Consider the following 19818-nt stretch of genomic DNA (forward strand, 5'->3'; position numbering starts at 1 on the left):
AATGGGAGGTGCCCAGGCACTCCTGATATAATAACCACTTCAGCGCAGTGTAGTGGTTATGATGCTTTGCATGTTCCTTTAAGGAAACAGAGAACTGATTTGGACACTGTATCTAGACTTTAAAAGTTAGATTGGAAAACTGACACAAGTTAAACTGTCACCAGAAATGTTTTTATTTTATTATGATAAGAATCCTTGCAGCATGTAATAAAAAGCTATAAAGGCATTTTGTTTAAATTAAGTAAATGTAAAAATGTGTTAAAATCTGGCCTCTACTTTCACAGAACACTAAATTCCTCTGCCATATTCATATACCTTCAGTTGGGCAGAGGTCCTATCCAACTGTTGGATCCTGCTTTATTCCCTCCACAGAGGGAGACCATCGCCTTGTGTGGTCTGCCTGGTCCGAATTCTGACTGCATTGTCAATTCTCATATTTGCCAACGCCAAATGCGGTCAGAATTCAGTCGGCCCCACCAATTCTGTCATTTTGTTTCGCATTCTTTGATTTTCTGAACTCACAGGAGCTAATCTAAGGCACTGGTATCGCAAATTATCATTCACTTGCTATTTGTAATTGAATATTAATTTGAAGATCTATTTGCACGCTGACAGAGCTAGCAGTCAGCGGACAAATAGATAAAAGCCCTTGTCAGCACAAGGTAAATTATGTGGCGGCTAGCCAGCACTTGATAGCCAACCGCCAAATGAAAATAATAAACAAAATATAAATAAATGAGTAAATAAAAATCCTATGGAAAACCAAAACAGCTGCTTGTGTCAGGAGCACACATATTTTAAACTCCCTGCTGGGATTATCTCTAAAACAAGTCGTTGAGGAGCCAACTCGTAAGGAGGTCATACTAGATTTTCTGTTAAAGGGACACTGGCATCCAGACCACTTCAGCCCATTGAAGTGGTCTGAGTGCCAACTTCCATCACCCTTAACCCTGAGCATGTAATTATTGCAGTTTTTATAAACTGCAATAATTACCTTGTAGGGTTAACACACAAACCAACCCCCACTGTGTTAGAGCAGAACCTAAATTAACCCAGGATCCTACATTAACCCCAGATATTATATGACCACCTGGTCTACTACGACCAACTCCAACTCACAACAACCACACACATGAACAGCATCAGTTAAGTAAAAAGGACAAATGACTCATTTGTTACATGTGAGTTTACAGAGGAAGTGTTATGGTCTTGACCAGGTCAGGTTAGAGGGTTAACGTTTGACTGTTTATTGGAGTCTTTAGACATATTTACACACAATAAGTATATTTAGCAAAAGAGGGAGGTAAGTAAAGATGTGAGAACAGAAAGATTTAGGTAAATGTTATCAGGAAAACCTATAAACAAAATTATAGGGAGGTAGAAGTAGATCCTATAAATGGAATTATAGGAAAGGTAGAGGTAGATCCTATAAATGGAATTATAGGAAAGGTAGAGAGAGATCCTATAAACGTAATTATAGAAAAGATCGAGAGAGAACAGAAATAAAGAGGTTTAGGTAATAAGCCCCAGACAGGTTGTTTACAGGATATAGTTACCGTATATACTCGAGTATAAGCCAACCCGATATAAGCCGAGGCCCCTAATTTTACCCCAAAAAACTGGGAAAACGTATTGACTCGAGTATAAGACTAGGGTGGGAAATGCAGCAGCTACTGGTAAATTTCTAAATAAAATTAGATCCTAAAAAAATTATATTAATTGAATATTTATTTCCAGTGTGTGTATATAATGAATGCAGCGTGTGTGTATGAATGCAGCGTGTGTGTATGAATGAAGTGTGTGTGTATGAGTGCAGTGTGTGTGTGTATGAATGCAGTGTGTGTGTGTATGAATGCAGTGTGTGTGTGTGTATGAGTGCAGTGTGTGTGTGTGTATGAGTGCAGTGTGTGTATATGAATGCAGTGTGTGTATATGAATGCAGTGTGTGTATGAATGCAGTGTGTGTATGAATGCAGTGTGTGTATGAATGCAGTGTGTGTGTGTGTGTGTGTATGAGTGCAGTGTGCATGAGTGCAGTGTGTGTATGAATGCTGTGTGTATGAATGCAGTGTGTGTGTGTGTGTGTATGAGTGCAGTGTGTGTATGAGTGCAGTGTGTATGAATGCAGTGTGTATGAATGCAGTGTGTGTGTATGAATGCAGTGTGTGTGTGTATGAGTGCAGTGTGTGTGTATGAGTGCAGTGTGTATGAATGCAGTGTGTATGAATGCAGTGTGTGTGTGTATGAGTGCAGTGTGTGTATGAATGCAGTGTGTGTGTATGAATGCAGTGTGTATGAGTGCAGTGTGTGTGTGTGTGTGTGTGTGTATGTGTGTGTGTATGTGTGTGTTGCAGAGCCTTGGGGGGGGCAATTTTATTATTATTCTTTACATTATTTATTATTTTTTTTATTTACTTATTTTTTTTTTTTATTATTTTCATATTTTATTATTATTATTTATTATTTGTAATGTTTTTTTTTTTTAATTATTATTTTATTATTAATTTATTTTAGTTTCGTCCCCCCTCCCGGCTTGCTAGCTGGCCAGGGAGGGGGGCTCCTTCCCTGGTGGTCCAGTAGATGAGCACTGTGTAGGAGGGGGCTGTGGGGGCTGCAGAGATGTTACTTACCTTTCCTGCAGCTCCTGTCAGCTCTCTCCTCCTCCGCCGGTCCGTTCAGCTCTTCTGTCAGCTCACAGTGTAAGTCTCGCGAGAGCCACGGCTCTCGCAAGATTTACACTGGGAGCTGACCGAAGCAGAAGGCATGCTACAATGCCTTGACAAACTGTTTGAGCAATTCTGGCACAAGATAGAGGCTCGAAAGCAGTACCCACACCCTCAGCAACAGGGGAGAAGGCGAAGTGACGGGAACCGCACAAAGCCTAGGTCTCCCGTCGGCAAAGCACCCTCCAAAGCACCAGTGCACCCTCAGCCTAACCTACCAAGACGAAGGGCTGCTCCAGTAACAGCCGCAAAGCATGTTCCACAACGGCAGAGTCGCGGCACCCGCATCCAGAGGCGGACCACTCCGGGCCTCCACAGTATAGCGGCAGAGAGGGACTTGACATATCCCATAGCCTGGTTCCACGGATTCTGGACAAGGGCCCCTCACAGACCCGGAGGGAGAGAGAAAACACCCTGGCATACCTAACTTACATAGCAACACCCAGAGACTCACCCAAAATACTGAGCCGAGGCATTGGCTGATATCACTATACCACCCTGTGCGCGGCACCCGTAATCTCTAGGACATGTTTCCTTGTGCTGCACTTCTATACCCGTGCTGATGATGCCGCTAATTTAATTTAACTTTCTGTTATACCATAATTGATGTTTTGTTTGCATGTCTCCATCTACACACACTCCATGATATGTTGAGGCAACCCAGGGGTTTACCTCACTAGTATTACTTTAATGGCTTACCCCAAAAGCTACTCTCATAACACCTACTCTATGTACCTGCATTATAAAATAACTATTATAAAATAACTGTGTTGTGCGCATGCCCATACTAAAGGGCAGCCATGCAGGATACTATATAATATCTTGTACCTAGCCTAGTTAACACAAGCGACTATCGTGTAACACTCTCTTGTTTCATACATATACTAAAATATTCAACTGAACCTCATCAGATACATTAAGCCTGTTCATAAATGAAAAATGTGCAAATACCCATGCCACAGTCTCTAACCTGTATACCCCTATGTACACTGTTATGGTGTTTAACACTGTTATGTACTACCTGCACAACAAAAATAAAGAATTATAAAAATAAAAAACAGTAAAACGTATCACAACAATGATATCATCAGTGAAAGTGTCATTTGTGTGTGAAAAATGCAAAAAACTGCACTTTCACTTACAATATCATCACTGTGATATGTTTTACTGTTTTGAAACACTAATATTTGTGTTCAGCGAAGTCTCCCGAGTACAACAGTACCCCCTCCCCCCCTATGTACAGGTTTTAGGGTGTCTTGGAAAGTTACAGGGTAATATAGTGCTAGCAAATTAAATTCTCTGCAATTTCGGCCTGGGTTGTCAGGCAGGTACCCCAAATTGCAATCAATAAAATTACTTAATTATGTAAACATATTATATAAATATGCATGTAGAATTTAAATATATATACATATTTATATATTTGAAGTCTACGTGTATATTTATGATTTTTTTTATGTAATTATGTATATATATATATATATATATTTATATATATCATATTTTATTTATTTATATTTACATATATATATATATATATATATATATATATATATAATTTCATTCTAGGTGTATTTTTAATTATATATATATATATATATATATATATATATATATATATATATATATATATATATATATATATATATATATATATATAGCCAAAGAAAATCAGCACTCCCAGGATTTGTATAAAAAAATGAAAATAAGTCTTTATTCCAACGGTCAACGTTTCAGTTCCGCTAGGGAACTTTCATCAGGACAGAATACACACATTTAAAAAATGGACATTGTTTAAATAAGGAAGGTAATCAGTGAAACTCACAGTTCAGATGTGCAGGGGGCTAATCATCCTTCCAAACGAGCGTCTGGGCGAGTGCAGGAGGCAAATGTCTCTCTATTCGCGCGCTCAGGTTACTTCCTGGTTGCTCGCGTCCTCCATCACCATGGAGACGGCGGGCGCATGCGCAATAGGTATATCTGCTCTCACTGCAGTCACCCCTCGCTCGGAAGTTAGGATTTATGCATTGTAACAACTGAATTTGTGCATTGTATCATTGAAACTCACAGTTCTGATGTGCAGGGGGCTAATCATCCTTCCAAACGAGCGTCTGGGCGAGTGTAGGAGGCAAATGTCTCTCAGATCGCGCACTCAGGTTACTTCCTGGTTGCTCGCGTCCTCCATCACCATGGAGACGTCGGGCACATGTGCAATAGGTATATCTGCTCTCGCTGCAGTCCCCCCTCGCTCGGAAGTTAGGATTTGTGCATTATATCGACTGAAACATTGTTTCAAAACCCTCAAACTGCCGGACAAAGTTATATACTCATTTGGTTAATCGCATACAAAGAAACACTACTATTATATATAGATAAATGTGCTTACAAAAAAATTAAAGCGTGCTAATGTATATGGATGCCATATTCCATGGCCCAATATTCCATTATTACATTAAAGTGAACAATATATCTTATCATTATGTCTCTCAATTAGAATATACAATATATGCAATATGTCCAGTATATATATATAAATGAATAATTATAATTACGTGAACCTTCTAAGTGTAACTAAATGTATATTAGTTTTAAATGTTTAGTCATTATTATTATAAAAAAAGGAGTTAACTATCAAACAAACTGGTATGGTGCAAATTGAAAAAAAATGTTAGTGCCTAACAAGTGCTATTATTACAAAGATACTCCAAAGATTCCCTGATACATAATTACATCAGGGTATTTAAGAAAAAAATAATAAAAATTTGAATAATGTGACATAATCTGTGCCGAATCTGTGCATAAATTCCTGTATGCCACTGTCCTGGACTCTGGGGAAAATTCTTTACCTCTAAGAAACCCAACGATACAAAACACTACAGGCAGAAAATCCTTAACTCCTCCTGCACCATGTCCAGACCCATGGTCAAAACCAATTACCCTGATGATATATACTGATTATTAATCAATACAACCTCATAAGTTTAATTTAAAAACCAAAAAACATAAATTAAAAAATCAAAGGGGGCCATCAATACATTTTGGACAACTCACTATACACTTATAGTCATAATGTATTATATTATGACTAGAGACCTCTCCATTCTATACATCGTTCTAGAGTAGAGAGTTAGCGGATTTCACCATATGACTAAACTGGGTTGGAGTCCATACTGATCCTATGCGGCTAAAGACTTCTCTTGCACATGTCCCTTTATAGAAAGGAGGTATAGGTCAATTTTTCATTGAGTCCGTCTGGAGCTACTGTTCCCAGTTTTTGAATCCACCAAGCCTCCTTCTGTAGTAGCTGTTCCCGTCTGTTACCACCTCGTCTGGATATTGGGAGATGATCTATCGCCACACATTTTAAAGAAGCCAACGGATGGCCTTTCTCCAGAAAGTGACGTGCCACAGGTTTATCTGACTTGTTGTCCCTATAGGCCAACCTAATGCTTGACCTGTGCCCTCTTATCCTTTCACACAAGGCCGTTTCTGTCTTGCCTATGTAATTTAAGCCACAAGGGCATGACAATTTATAAATTACATAATCTGTGCGGCAGCTTATCCTGTGTTGGATTTTGAAAACTTGGCCCGTGTGTGGATGGTTGAAGCTCTTGCAAGAGATGAGGTGTCCACAGGTCACACAGCCTAGACATCTTACGCAGCCATGATTTACTACGTTCTTGCTGGCCGGCATATAACTTTGAACCGGATCAGTGTGAACCAGAAGATCCCTCAAATTTCTGTTGTTCCTGTACGAAAACATCGGTTTGCGATGGAGACTCTCCGGCAAACTCTTATCGTTCTCCATAATGTGCCAGTTTTTCATTACTGTCTGACAAATTTTGGTGGTTGCTGTATTGTACATCATTGGAAATGGAATTCTCATATTCTTCTCTCGCGGCTTCCTCTCTGTCTCTGTATTTAGTTCTCTGGCTTTTCTGAGTGCTCTATCCAACACCTTGTTAGTATATCCTCTCTGTGTAAATTTATTGTACATTTCCTGTAGTTGTTTATCACACTGTGATTCCCTTGAATTGTTTCGAATTACCCTCAAAAATTGGGAGAGGGGTAGAGAATTTTTCACATGTTTCAGATGCGCACTCTCGTAATGGAGCAATGTATTGCGATCTGTAGGTTTTGTATACAGTTGATATTCAATCCTTCCCTGTTCGATTGATATCTCCAAATCCAGAAAATGTATCACATGGTTGTTGATATCGGAAGTCACTTTTATTGTTGTGGCCAGTCCGTTGATGTCTTCTACAAATTTTGCCGCCTCCTGAGTACTCCCTTTCCACAGGATCAGGATGTCGTCAATATATCGGAAATACTTAATGATGCTGTCAGGATACTTTTTAAAGATGTATTCCTTTTCAAATTGGTACATGTAAGCATTAGCATACATGGGGGCCATAGCCGCCCCCATGGATGTACCTGCCATTTGTAGGTACCACCTTGTCTCGAATCGAAAATAATTGTTTCTCAATGCTAGTGATAAGAGATCCAGGGTATATTCAATGGGTGGTCCACTATATTGTTCCGTCTCGCATAGAAGTTCCCTCATCGCTTCAATCCCCCCCTCATGGGGTATCACTGTGTATAGACTAGAAACATCAAGAGTAATTAATGTGACAGGTCCCTCGAGGGTTTGCAATTGTTTCAATTCTTCTATCAGATGGGGCGTGTCTTTAACACAAGTCGGTATTCCATTGACGGGTAATTTAAACAGAAAATCCAAGTACTTTGCAATGGGCTCTAGTATGCCCCCTACGGCCGAAACAATGGGACGTCCAGGGGTTTTTTTTGGATTCTTGTGAATCTTTGGGAGTGTGTAGATGATAGGAGTCCGGGGACTATCTTTATACAGAAATTGGAATAATTGTAGATCAATATACCCAGCTGTTACACCAAACGTAAGGGTATCATGAATTCTTTGAGCTATCTCCTTAGTCGGGTCATCTTTTAGAAGCTGGTAGGTATTTCCATCCTCCAATTGTCTGTATATTTCACTTGCGTAGTCCTCATAATTTTGTATCACTATGCCACCACCCTTGTCAGCAGGTCGTATAGTGATTGTGGCATCTTCTGATAGTGCTTGGATGATCTGTTTTTGTTTTTTTGAAATATTAGAATGTTTTAAATGATGTCTTGACATGATATCTTCCGTCTCTGTTTTTACTGACATTAGGAAAGTCTTAATGGAAGGATGGCAAATGGGTGGATCAAATTTACTGATGGCTTTGAATCTATGTTGTGTGCTTTTCTCATTAACCATCATTAAATCTTTTTGGGATTTGTGAAAAAAATCTTTTAATCTAAGATTCCTCCCAAATTTGAAGAGTTCAATGTCCCATTGAAATTTGTTGGGCAGCATCATAGGGATGAAGGAGAGGCCTTTATTCAGAACCTCCATTTCTTCTATAGTCAGAGATCTTTTTGATAGGTTAAACACCGGAATTATCTCCTGAGAGGTGGTTTGTCCTTGAGTCCAGTGGGGATGCCCCCTCTGGCCCCTTCTTGTGACATGTCTCTTTCGTTTCTGCGACTGCTCCTCGTTACTTTGCGTGGAGGGGATAGAGTTTCCATTTGATCGCTGACCCCTAAAAAAGTGACTGATCTACGTGCAGATACACCTTCATTCTCTGATGCAGATTCTCCCGAGGTCACGTCTATAGTGGAGACATCCGGTTTTATTATTTTCTTACGAAAGCGTCTAGGTCTTTGTCTTTGCTCACCCATTAGCCATTTGTATACCCGGTTCTCCCCATAATCCATCCGTACTCTTTCCATCTTTTGTCGCTTAAACTTCACCAGCTGGTTCTTATATTTCAATACCTCTTCATTCAATTTGATGTTAAGATTGATACCTTCCTGGGAATTTAGTATGATCGCATTTTCACTTTCCACTTGTTGTATCTTTAGTCTGATATCTTGTAGATCTTCTCTTACGTCCTGGATAATGATGAGCATCAAATCCATAGAGCATTTGTTCATAACCGACACCCAGTTTTTCCTAACTTTGGGTTTCATCCTGCCTATCGTGGGTGCATTCTGAACCCTGAAGCCCCTTGGAATTTGTTTAGCCTTGTGATAGTCTGACAAAAAAAGACCGTGAAGGTCCAAATCCACCTCTCTTTTCTTTAGCCGCAGTAATTTAAAGTATACATCTTTGGTGGTGACTGTAGTGGGGAGCTCTAAGCTTGTAGTATCCCACAATATGTTCTGAGCTTGCTCCTCTGTGAAGTGTAACGTGTCCATCTGAGGGAATTCCTCTCCTGTTAGCAACATACTCTCCTCCATTTTAAACAGGTGTCAGTAGATAATTACTTCAGAAAAAAGTGTATAGTTATCAAAGAATAAAACTTCACTTTTATTATACTTCTTTAAAAAAGAATGTCAAAGAAAATTAGAAAAGTCCAAAAAAAATCTTTTAAGTGGCCCCTTTAATATATCGTCTTCATCAAATGTTAAGACATAGCTAAAGTATTCCAATCAGCAGGATAAACATGGGTAACTGACAAGTAGATGCAATCCGAGCGAGGGGTGACTGCAGTGAGAGCAGATATACCTATTGCGCATGCGCCCGACGTCTCCATGGTGATGGAGGACGCGAGCAACCAGGAAGTAACCTGAGCGCGCGAATAGAGAGACATTTGCCTCCTGCACTCGCCCAGACGCTCGTTTGGAAGGATGATTAGCCCCCTGCACATCTGAACTGTGAGTTTCACTGATTACCTTCCTTATTTAAACAATGTCCATTTTTTAAATGTGTGTATTCTGTCCTGATGAAAGTTCCCTAGCGGAACTGAAACGTTGACCGTTGGAATAAAGACTTATTTTCATTTTTTGATACAAATCCTGGGAGTGCTGATTTTGTAGATCTGTAGATCTTCTCTTACGTCCTGGATAATGATGAGCATCAAATCCATAGAGCATTTGTTCATAACCGACACCCAGTTTTTCCTAACTTTGGGTTTCATCCTGCCTATCGTGGGTGCATTCTGAACCCTGAAGCCCCTTGGAATTTGTTTAGCCTTGTGATAGTCTGACAAAAAAAGACCGTGAAGGTCCAAATCCACCTCTCTTTTCTTTAGCCGCAGTAATTTAAAGTATACATCTTTGGTGGTGACTGTAGTGGGGAGCTCTAAGCTTGTAGTATCCCACAATATGTTCTGAGCTTGCTCCTCTGTGAAGTGTAACGTGTCCATCTGAGGGAATTCCTCTCCTGTTAGCAACATACTCTCCTCCATTTTAAACAGGTGTCAGTAGATAATTACTTCAGAAAAAAGTGTATAGTTATCAAAGAATAAAACTTCACTTTTATTATACTTCTTTAAAAAAGAATGTCAAAGAAAATTAGAAAAGTCCAAAAAAAATCTTTTAAGTGGCCCCTTTAATATATCGTCTTCATCAAATGTTAAGACATAGCTAAAGTATTCCAATCAGCAGGATAAACATGGGTAACTGACAAGTAGATGCAATCCGAGCGAGGGGTGACTGCAGTGAGAGCAGATATACCTATTGCGCATGCGCCCGACGTCTCCATGGTGATGGAGGACGCGAGCAACCAGGAAGTAACCTGAGCGCGCGAATAGAGAGACATTTGCCTCCTGCACTCGCCCAGACGCTCGTTTGGAAGGATGATTAGCCCCCTGCACATCTGAACTGTGAGTTTCACTGATTACCTTCCTTATTTAAACAATGTCCATTTTTTAAATGTGTGTATTCTGTCCTGATGAAAGTTCCCTAGCGGAACTGAAACGTTGACCGTTGGAATAAAGACTTATTTTCATTTTTTGATACAAATCCTGGGAGTGCTGATTTTCTTTGGCTATATCTATTTAGTGCAATCTAGCACCGGGTCTACAATCAAGTAAGTTGGAGTGCAAGGTCTCTTTTTCTTTTTTTTTATATATATATATATATATATATATATATATATATATATATATATATATATATATATTTTTTAATATCAAAAGACAGTTAGAATAAAATTACAAATATATATATTTTTTATTAATTGTCACATTTTATTTTTATTTATAATAAATATATAGTTATTATATATATATATATATATATATATATATACATACATATACACACACACACACACGTGTGTGTAATTTAACTCTGAGTGTATAATATTAATATATGTACATATTAATAAAATAAAATACACATAGTATGACAATATGTAACTAAACCCCCATAATTTTTTGCCTAGGTGAGGTGTTTTTAAATAAAACTATTACAATCTCTGAGATTTTAAATCACTGTTTAGTTAATAAGAGAGTGCGCTGGATTCTGTATTTTGAATATTTTGGCCCCAGCAGCAACCTATAATGTATGCATGTTCAGGTGAGTGCAGCCCTCTTGGTTTCATATGCATATATTTTTTTTTTATTGACTTTTTTTTTTTTTTTTTCCACCAGCAGGGGGACTGCCTGTAAGTTCAGGCAGTCCCCCTTCAGGCAGCACTATGAATGCTTATTGCGGCAATGTGACTGCTCTTTTAGAGTGATCACATGGCCCGCGTGGTCCTAATTTGCCAAGATGGGACTGTCTGGGCTGTCACACAGTCCCCCCAGATGGAGAGGAACACCGATCGCCGGTGGGGGAACGGCAGCGATCGGGTAAGTGACTAGGAATATTCGGACATACTAGGCATGTCCGAGGTCTCTAAGGACCATTTCTTTTTTTTTTTTCAATTCTTTATTTTTGTGTGCAAGTGCTTGACAGACATATTTAACGTGCCACAGCAGCACACATACGCTTTTCATCATAGACAGTATCTTGGCACATGGAAGTTGCACATTTTTTATATTAGACATAAATGACTAGGATACGGAAAACATAAATGGTTGATACTTCATGCTTATCCAACTAACAATATACGGGGGAGTTGTCAGATTATGCAGGCTTAATCCAGGGATTTATGACATGAGTATTTGTACAATTTGATACAGGAGTAGTTGAGAACACAGGCAGACCATATACAGTGTGATTGTTGGCTATGCCAAGGATATTACAATATAACAAGGTAGGTATATCTCAAACGTTGGTACATTTTTAAGCAGTAACTATCTTGTGACATGCTGGCTAGACATTGCTTAGGTAGGGCTACTGGAGTCGGGCATATCGCTGTCGGCTGACATAGGTCAGTGGGTGCAGTAGGCAGGACAGTCAATACCGTTGCGGTGCGGAGCAAGGGGTACTAGGTCTTAGGCGGCAAGGATGTAACTTAAGGCTGCGGCCTTCTGTGATGCGTAAAGTTGGGCTATGACTCAAAGATTATATGTTGGACCTGGAGACACTGCAGTCCAGCTCAATGTACAGTGACAGGGATCTGCAGGCATTTGCAAGCATCTCAGGTACTCATCTGAGTGGCGGTTGAGCTTCTCCTCCCTGGCTGGGGCCATCGTCAGGTGCATCGCTTGTAGGCTTGATGTAGCATGGAGGGTGCCTGGTGAAGGCTCTGTGCGGTATACGCTCATGGCTCCCCTAGTTGCAGACCGAGGGTTCAGGAGCTCTTCCAGCCCCACTCTCTCCCCGGCTGTGGTAAGAGGTGACATTGTCTCTGTATTTGCCCTGTGCCAGCCTGTCGTGCTCCTCCGCAATCAGTGCAGTCGCGTCGGCAGATCGCGCACGTGGCTTGCAAGCGGCAGCCATCTTGAGGGGTGCGGCTTGGTGAATGATCAGCTGCAGGGTGGTTGCTGTAGGCCCATAGTGGTTTGTTAGTGGCCACCTGTGTAGACCGGGATGACCCCCCCGGTCCAGAGGGTGGGGGGGGGAAGCCAGACGCCGGCCGGAGACCCGGGAAAGCGGCCGTCTCGTCCCGGCTCAAGCCCCTACACGCTCCGGGCCCCTGTCGGGCCACTATTGGTTCCAGGCACGGTCTTAAAAGGTGTCCTCTCGTACCCCGTCAGTTGGGGATCAAGGTGGTCACCGTCATGGTGTTCAGGTTAGATTTGGCCTGCAGTTAGTGCCGGTTTTCCGGCCCCGGAGCGGGAGCTCAGACATGGCACGTCTGATCCCTTCAGCGGTCAGGCCCCGCCCCTTAAGGACCATTTCTGTGGGACGTAGGTCGGAAAGGGGTTAAAGGATCTTAACATGTAGAGCTTGGAGGAAAGACAAGACGGGGGATATGATAGAAATCTTTACATACATAAAGGGTATCAACACAGTAAAGGAGGAGACTATATTTAAAAGAAGAAAAACTACAACAACAAGAGGACATAGTCCTAAATTAGAGGGGCAAAGGTTTAATAATAATTCCAGGAAGTATTACTTTAGAGAGGGTAGTGGACGCATGGAATAGCCTTCCAGTGAGGGGGTTTAACCCGTTAAGGACACATGACATGTGTGACATGTCATGATTCCCTTTTATTCCAGAAGTTTGGTCCATAAGGGGTTAAGCATACGTGGGATAGGCATAAGGCTATCCTAGACCTAACATAGCGCCAGGGTCTAATTAAAAGTATTTTGAAAATTGGAAAGACTAGATGGACCGAATGGTTCTTATCTGCTGTCACATTCTATGTTTCTATGGGGGTCAATAAACCCCAAATTGCTACAAAGTGGGTATTTTACCTCCATATGCCTCTTCTGCCCTCTGTCAGGTAGGAGCATATTTACTAATCATTAAATTTAGCAACTGAGCAGCCACTGTCGCCCAGTTGGTAGAAGAGGGATAGAGGCCTGAGAAATAATTGGGGGATATGGTGTCCTCCATGCTCCCATCCTTGGGCATCAGATGGGGGATACTATAAACTTTAAGGTAGAGAGGGTGCTTAGTGCCCTCTTCCCCAGCCCCATTCATGACAGCGAGTGGAGGCCCTAGTTTATTATAAAAAAGGGAGGGTTGGACATTCCCCCTGTCCCTGTTACCTTCACCCTGCAGTGTAAAACATTGCAGTTTTAGAGAAAAAGCAAAGTTTATATTGCAGGGTTAAGCCTGCATTTAGTGGTTGTCTGCCAGACAGCCCCAGAGGTTCTTCCTGCAGTTTTACAAAGTTTGACTCCATGAAACGATGCTGGACATCCTCACGCTTTGCATTGGAAAACTGTAAAATCACAAGCACAACTACAGCTTATTGTAGTTATTCTGGTGAGTATAGTCTGTCCCTGCAGGCATTTTAATGTAAACACTGCCTTTTCAGAGAAATGTATAATATATGTATTATACAATTCTCTGAAAAGGCAGGGTTACATATATATATATATATATAATATAGGAATGAAAAACAATGTAAGACTAGCAGAAATTTTGATTATAATTGTATTCATAATTTAACGCTACCAAAACAAAGATTTGTTTTTTTTAACACTTTTAGGTCCTCTCTGGTCAGATCAAGATGTTATTTTTTATTTTATTTTTTTTTTTTTTTTTTTTTTATTTTTTTAATTCTTTATTTTTGGTGCGTTTTCATTTTTACACAACCACGTCCGGCCCCAACAACCAGGACGGGCACAGTAACTGTCGTGCAGGGTAACAAGGTTTGGTAATGAGTTAGTGAACGAGACATCTTAGTAAACAGTCGCACATTTTGTTTTTACATGAGAGTACTAGTGGGTTTCGTTGTAGCATTGTGTTAAGTCATGAGTGCGTGGGTGAGGTAAGCGTGTGGGTAACCAAGGTATTAGTGGTGATGACCTGAGGCTTGTTTCGGTACCCTAGCAGATAAGTACCCCTAACCAAGGGGGCATCGGGGGGGGGAGTTGTACACCTCTTATGGGTGTATCTAGTGTGTGTAGGTATGCAAGACGGGTCTGAGGCTGCCTTTCCCCGTGTCAGTTTAGTACGTATACCAGGTAGTGGTAGCGTGTATATTGTATGCGTATGCGAGGTGCTTCTGATACTGCCCCTTTCTGGGCCTGTTAGTATGTAGAACTGGTATAAGTGGGGTAACCATTAAATTAAGAGAAGTCTGAACAGAGGTTAGTATAACGCATAATATAAACTAATATTCTTGAAGGTCTGTTAAAGTTCGTTCCTTAAAGTTTCTTGATCAGTCAGGTAGTAGGCTTGGTTCTCGGTACGAATGGGATCGTTGATTCGGGGTCCCAGGTATGTTCGACTTGGGAAGCAGAGGTTGCGGCTGGTCTTTCGGTGAGGCCCAGTGCGTAGAGTATTGCCGGTGCCTCCGAGTCATTCGTGAGCTTGTGGGTCGTTCCGTTGTGTGTTATTAGTAGGGATCTTGGCGTGCCCCATCTGTATGTTACCCCCGCGGAGCGCAGGCGGCTGGTGAGTGACTGCAGTGATTTACGCCATTGAAGTGTAGTTTTAGTGAGGTCCTGGTAGAGGGTTAGGTGCGATCCTTCAAATGGTAATGGGGTTTTACCCCTCACTGCTGCCATGATCTGGCCCTTATCTTGTGGTGTATTGCATCTGAGGATGACGTCACCAGTGATTGGGGCTGCCGTCTTAGTGATAGTGGGCAGTCTGTACAGTCCGTTGATAGTGAATTTCTTGGCCAGCGTTGGCGGTAACAATGAAGCAATCAGTCTTCTCGTGTAGTGAGGCAGTTCCTCTGCATCGATCTCAGGGGGTATCCCACGGATTTTTAGGTTATTACGGCGATGTCTATCTTCCTGTGCCGTCATTTGAAGTGACATAGCCTGTTGTGTAGTTTGTAAGTGGACCATTGCGGTTTTCAGTTCAGCTATTTCGTTGTGAAGTTTCCCAATGTCCCCTTCAGTGTGAGTTGTTCTGTCACTGAGCTGCTGCATGTTAGATTTTAGGGAGGTCATGTCTGCAGTTAAGAGCCTCTGTATTTCCAGTAAGGTATTTTGCATATTGTGGAGATCCTGCTTAGTGGCAGGGGCTGTGCCTCCAGGGATGTCCCCAGGTATGGAGTGTGGGTCCCCCTGTATTGCTGGGATGTGTGTCTGGCTTGGCGTGTCAGGGGTTGCATGGGGATCAGGGCCGTTAGCGGCCGCCATTTTGGGTGGTACCTGCCTTTGTAGGAGAGTCCCTATGTCCTGCTGGTCCGTTGCCAGGGAAGTTTGAGGTCTCTGTGAGCGTCGCCCCATCGCTGGCGTAGGGCTGTGGTGATATGTTGCCTGGTAAGCAGGGGTCTCGGCTGCTTGATGTGCGCCCGCTCTGCCAAATAGTGCCTCTAGGTCTGCAAATGTCCGCGTGTAGTAGGCCCCAGTCTTCTTTTTCTGTTTGGTCTGCCGCGGGGTGTATTGAAAAGGCATCTGTCGGTGCCGCGGGATGTCCCCGATCTGTACCTGCTGTTTTCGAGTCTGGATGGGGTCTGCTTGTGGGTGATTTACAGCGGATTTCGTTTGCCGGGAAGGAGCTCTCAGAAATGGCGTCTAGCCCGTCTCGCGGTCAGGCTCCGCCCCCTTTTATTTTATTTTTTATCTAGTCACATATTACATTTGTTTTGGTTATAGCATCAATTTGTACAAAAACCTTTACATCTCAAGAACTACAAATATCTAGATATAAACTACACAAAGTATAACTTTCTCATTTCAAGACAAACAACAGCAATGAATACATAAATAAACAATGTACAACTTACTAATATTGTATCCTCTTTAGATCGTACAGTAGCTCCAAACCACTGATGAGACTTAAATTCAATGGGATCATTTGGCGCATAATCTCTATTTCCTAAATAAACATAAATAAAAATACAAACTCATAAATGGTATGTTAGGTCTACAATACTTTGTGTAAATAATATATTTATAACAGCTACATGAACATAATGACCTTAAAAAAAGGGGGATTTAAAAACATCACAAAAATACTTTGCTAGTATACATAACGTTGAGATGAGTGCTATTTACCAACTGAATTACAAACATGAAGACCACATAAAAAGATCTGAATATTAATCAAATGAATGTGATTGATGTATTTTTTTTCATTCAGACCCCTTCCTTCTCACATTTTATGCTACAATGGTTTAAAATTATTTTTTACATCAATCTACACCCAATGCCCCATAATAGCAATGCAAAAAAACAAAACACTGACACAATTATTTAAACCCTTTGCTATGGGACTCAGATTTAGCATTAATGTGTCCCATTTCTCTGGAGTATATGACACATTTCTACACTTTGATTTGAGTCTACCTGTGACAAATTCAGTTTATAGAACACAATTTGGAAAGACACACACTTGTCTATATAAGGTCTCACAGTTGTAAATGCATAGCAGAGCAACCCAAGCCATGAGGTCACTGCTTCTAGAGCTCAGATATGTGATTGTGTTGAGGCACAGATCTGGGGAAGGCTACAAAAAATGTAGCTGCATTGAAGGTTCCCAAGAGCACAGTAACCTCCATAAATTCCTAAATGGAAGACTCATCCAGGCCAAACTGAGCAATCGGATTAGAAGAGCCTTGGTAAGAGAAGTAAACAAGAACCTAATGGTTACTCTGGTCAGCTACAGAGAAAATGTGTGGAGATGGGAGAACCTTGCAGATGGACAACCACCATTAACCCTCCACCGATCTGGCCTTTATGGAAGACTGTCCAGAAAGAGGTCTCTTCTCACTGAAACACCCATAAAAGCCTGCTTAAAATGTGAAAAAAATAGTATACATAATATAGTGTTTGGAGTGTTCCTTTAACCCCTTAAGGACTGAGGCAGTTGTACAAGTTGTTATCAAGACAAAACGTAAACAAAACTTTTAATTTGCGCTATATGTCTGTTCAACCAGAATTCACCTCTTTCATATTAAATGCACACACACTTAATATATATCATTTTGTTCAGTAGAAACAGGGCTTTCATGTCATATCAAATATTTATATATAAAACATAATTTAATATTAATAAAATAATTTAAAAAAAAATTGAGAAATTAAGAATTTTTTATTTTTTTTAGTTCTGCAAGGAATTTTAACTGAGAATAGCATAATACGGCTAGCTGTTACTGCAATAAAATACACATATATTTGTATTCAGCTATGTCTCATGAGTAAAACAGTACCCCAAATGTACAGGTTTTATGCTGTTTTGGAGAGTTACAGGGTCATATATAGCATGTTACATTTTTCAGTTTATACACATTGAAATTTTCCAGACTGGTTATGTTGCCTTTGAGACCAAATGGAAGCCCAGGAATGAGAATTACCCCCTATGATGGCATACCATTTGCTAAAGGAGACACCCCAAGGTATTACAAATGGGTATGGCCAGTCTTTTTAGTATTCACTTAGTCACAAACACTGGCCAAAGTTAGCGTTCATATTGGTTTGTGTGTGAAAACTGCAAAAATCTAATTTTAACGCTAATTTTGGCCAGTGTTTGTGACTAAGTGGCTACTAAAAAAGACTGGACATAACCCATTTGCAATACCTTGGGTTGCCTACTTTTGTAAATGGTATGCAATCATGGGGGTAATTCTCATTCCTGGGCTACCATACGGTCTCAAAGGCAGCGTAACCAATATGGCAAATTTCAATGTGAAAAAAATGAAATGCAAACTTTGTATTTGACACTGTAACTTTAAAAAAAAAACACTATAAAACCTGTGCATGGGGCAGAGGCGCAACTAGAAACCACGGGGCCCGGTGGTACATTCTCTATCACACACACATACACAAACTGTTAAAAAATTTAGTGACTGGGGCGTGGCCTGGCAGCTCATGGATACGGACGTGTGAGCTGTTAGCTCCGGCGAGGGTGCAGAGAAAACAGCGATTAAAGCAATAACTGCCCAAACCAGCTTACATCAGGACTGCTCAGAGAGTCCACGACACCATGTCCCAGAGAGCACTAAAAAAAATGAAGGGACGCCCGGCATCACTTCAAATATCCTCTTTAATCCCGCCACGCGGCGGCGATCAAGATGGCGCCGGAGGCCCCGACTCGCCCGCGGCACGCTTTGACGGGAGCGACAGCACATCTATTTCACATAGTAATGCAGCCCCTGCGACAGAAACTGCCCTCCAACGCATGCTTCATGAGCTACAACAAAATCTCCAAGCGGAATTTGCCAAACTGGCCCGAGATGTCCGCGCAGACATTAAAGAGATAAGTGAACGCACCACCATGCTAGAAGACAAAACAGAAGAAATAATAGACATCCATAACAATTTAGCAGCAAATTGTGAAACTCTTGAAAATCGCCTAACCTTCCTGGAGGCTAAAGTGGCGGACCACGAAGACCGCGACAGGCGCAATAATATACGCCTACGCGGCATATCAGAGGAGATCAAACCATCTGAATTGCGTGATTACGCGATGGGCCTATTCAAAGCCCTGTGCCCAGGGCTTAATGATGGCGACCTCCGGTTAGACCGTATTCACCGCCTGCCACGGCCTAAATTCTTAGCGCCTACTACGCCAAGAGATGTAATCACACGCATCCACTACTTCACCACCAAAGAGGCTGTGCTGAGAGCGGCAAGAAACCCTGACAACATACCAGCTGAATTTCAAGGAGTAAAGCTGTTTGTTGACCTTTTGGCAGCAACCTTGGCGAAACGAAAAGCATTGATACCGATAACTAAAACGCTTTGAGAAGCAGACATCCTGTACAAATGGGGATACCCTACTCGCATCATCATAAAACGAAATGGCCAGGTACAATCAGTGGAAGATGGAGTCCGACTACTGAATGAATGGAACCTACACATCGCCCTCCGAGACAAGACAGATTCAACTCAAAGTCCTAGCAAATCGCCCACGAAAGTCTCTAAGGACTGGTCCACTGGGACAAAACATAAATAGCAAAAGACTATCGATAACCCACTGGGTTAGGTTACCCGCTCCACTACACCATCTTACCGTCTAGGTACGTGAGCATGTTCTGTTTGTATTTACCCTGAGAGTTTTGCAATGTATATGTTTGACAAATGGTTGTTAGAATACCTAGCATAACAGACATGCAGCCAAGGGACCTAACCAAGGGTGGAGGTGATAGACAGACCGGGACGGACTAACATAGTAATGGCCTAACTGGGGCCTGGAGCCCAAACTGCAGTCTATTTGGGCAGTTAAACACCTGCAAAGCTCACCCTCCCCCACATTCTGTCTCTATGGGGCCGTTAAAGACCTCACTGTGGTCAGACAAGACATATCTGACCGAAACTCTGTATATAGTTACCCACTGGGTAG

General features: G+C 41.4%; 1 protein-coding gene across 1 annotated transcript in view; it reads right to left on the bottom strand.

The window, feature by feature from the left end:
• Nucleotides 1-19818, bottom strand: part of ITGAV (integrin subunit alpha V) — a 167524-nt gene that overhangs the window by 94681 nt on the left and 53025 nt on the right. Inside the window, exon 3 of the mRNA XM_063430178.1 lies at nucleotides 16262-16353. Coding sequence (XP_063286248.1) covers nucleotides 16262-16353 — 92 coding nt within the window. The remainder of the gene's footprint in view (nucleotides 1-16261; nucleotides 16354-19818) is intronic.

The sequence above is a fragment of the Pelobates fuscus genome, chromosome 8 (genome assembly GCF_036172605.1).
Source record: "Pelobates fuscus isolate aPelFus1 chromosome 8, aPelFus1.pri, whole genome shotgun sequence".
NCBI lineage: Eukaryota > Metazoa > Chordata > Amphibia > Anura > Pelobatidae > Pelobates > Pelobates fuscus.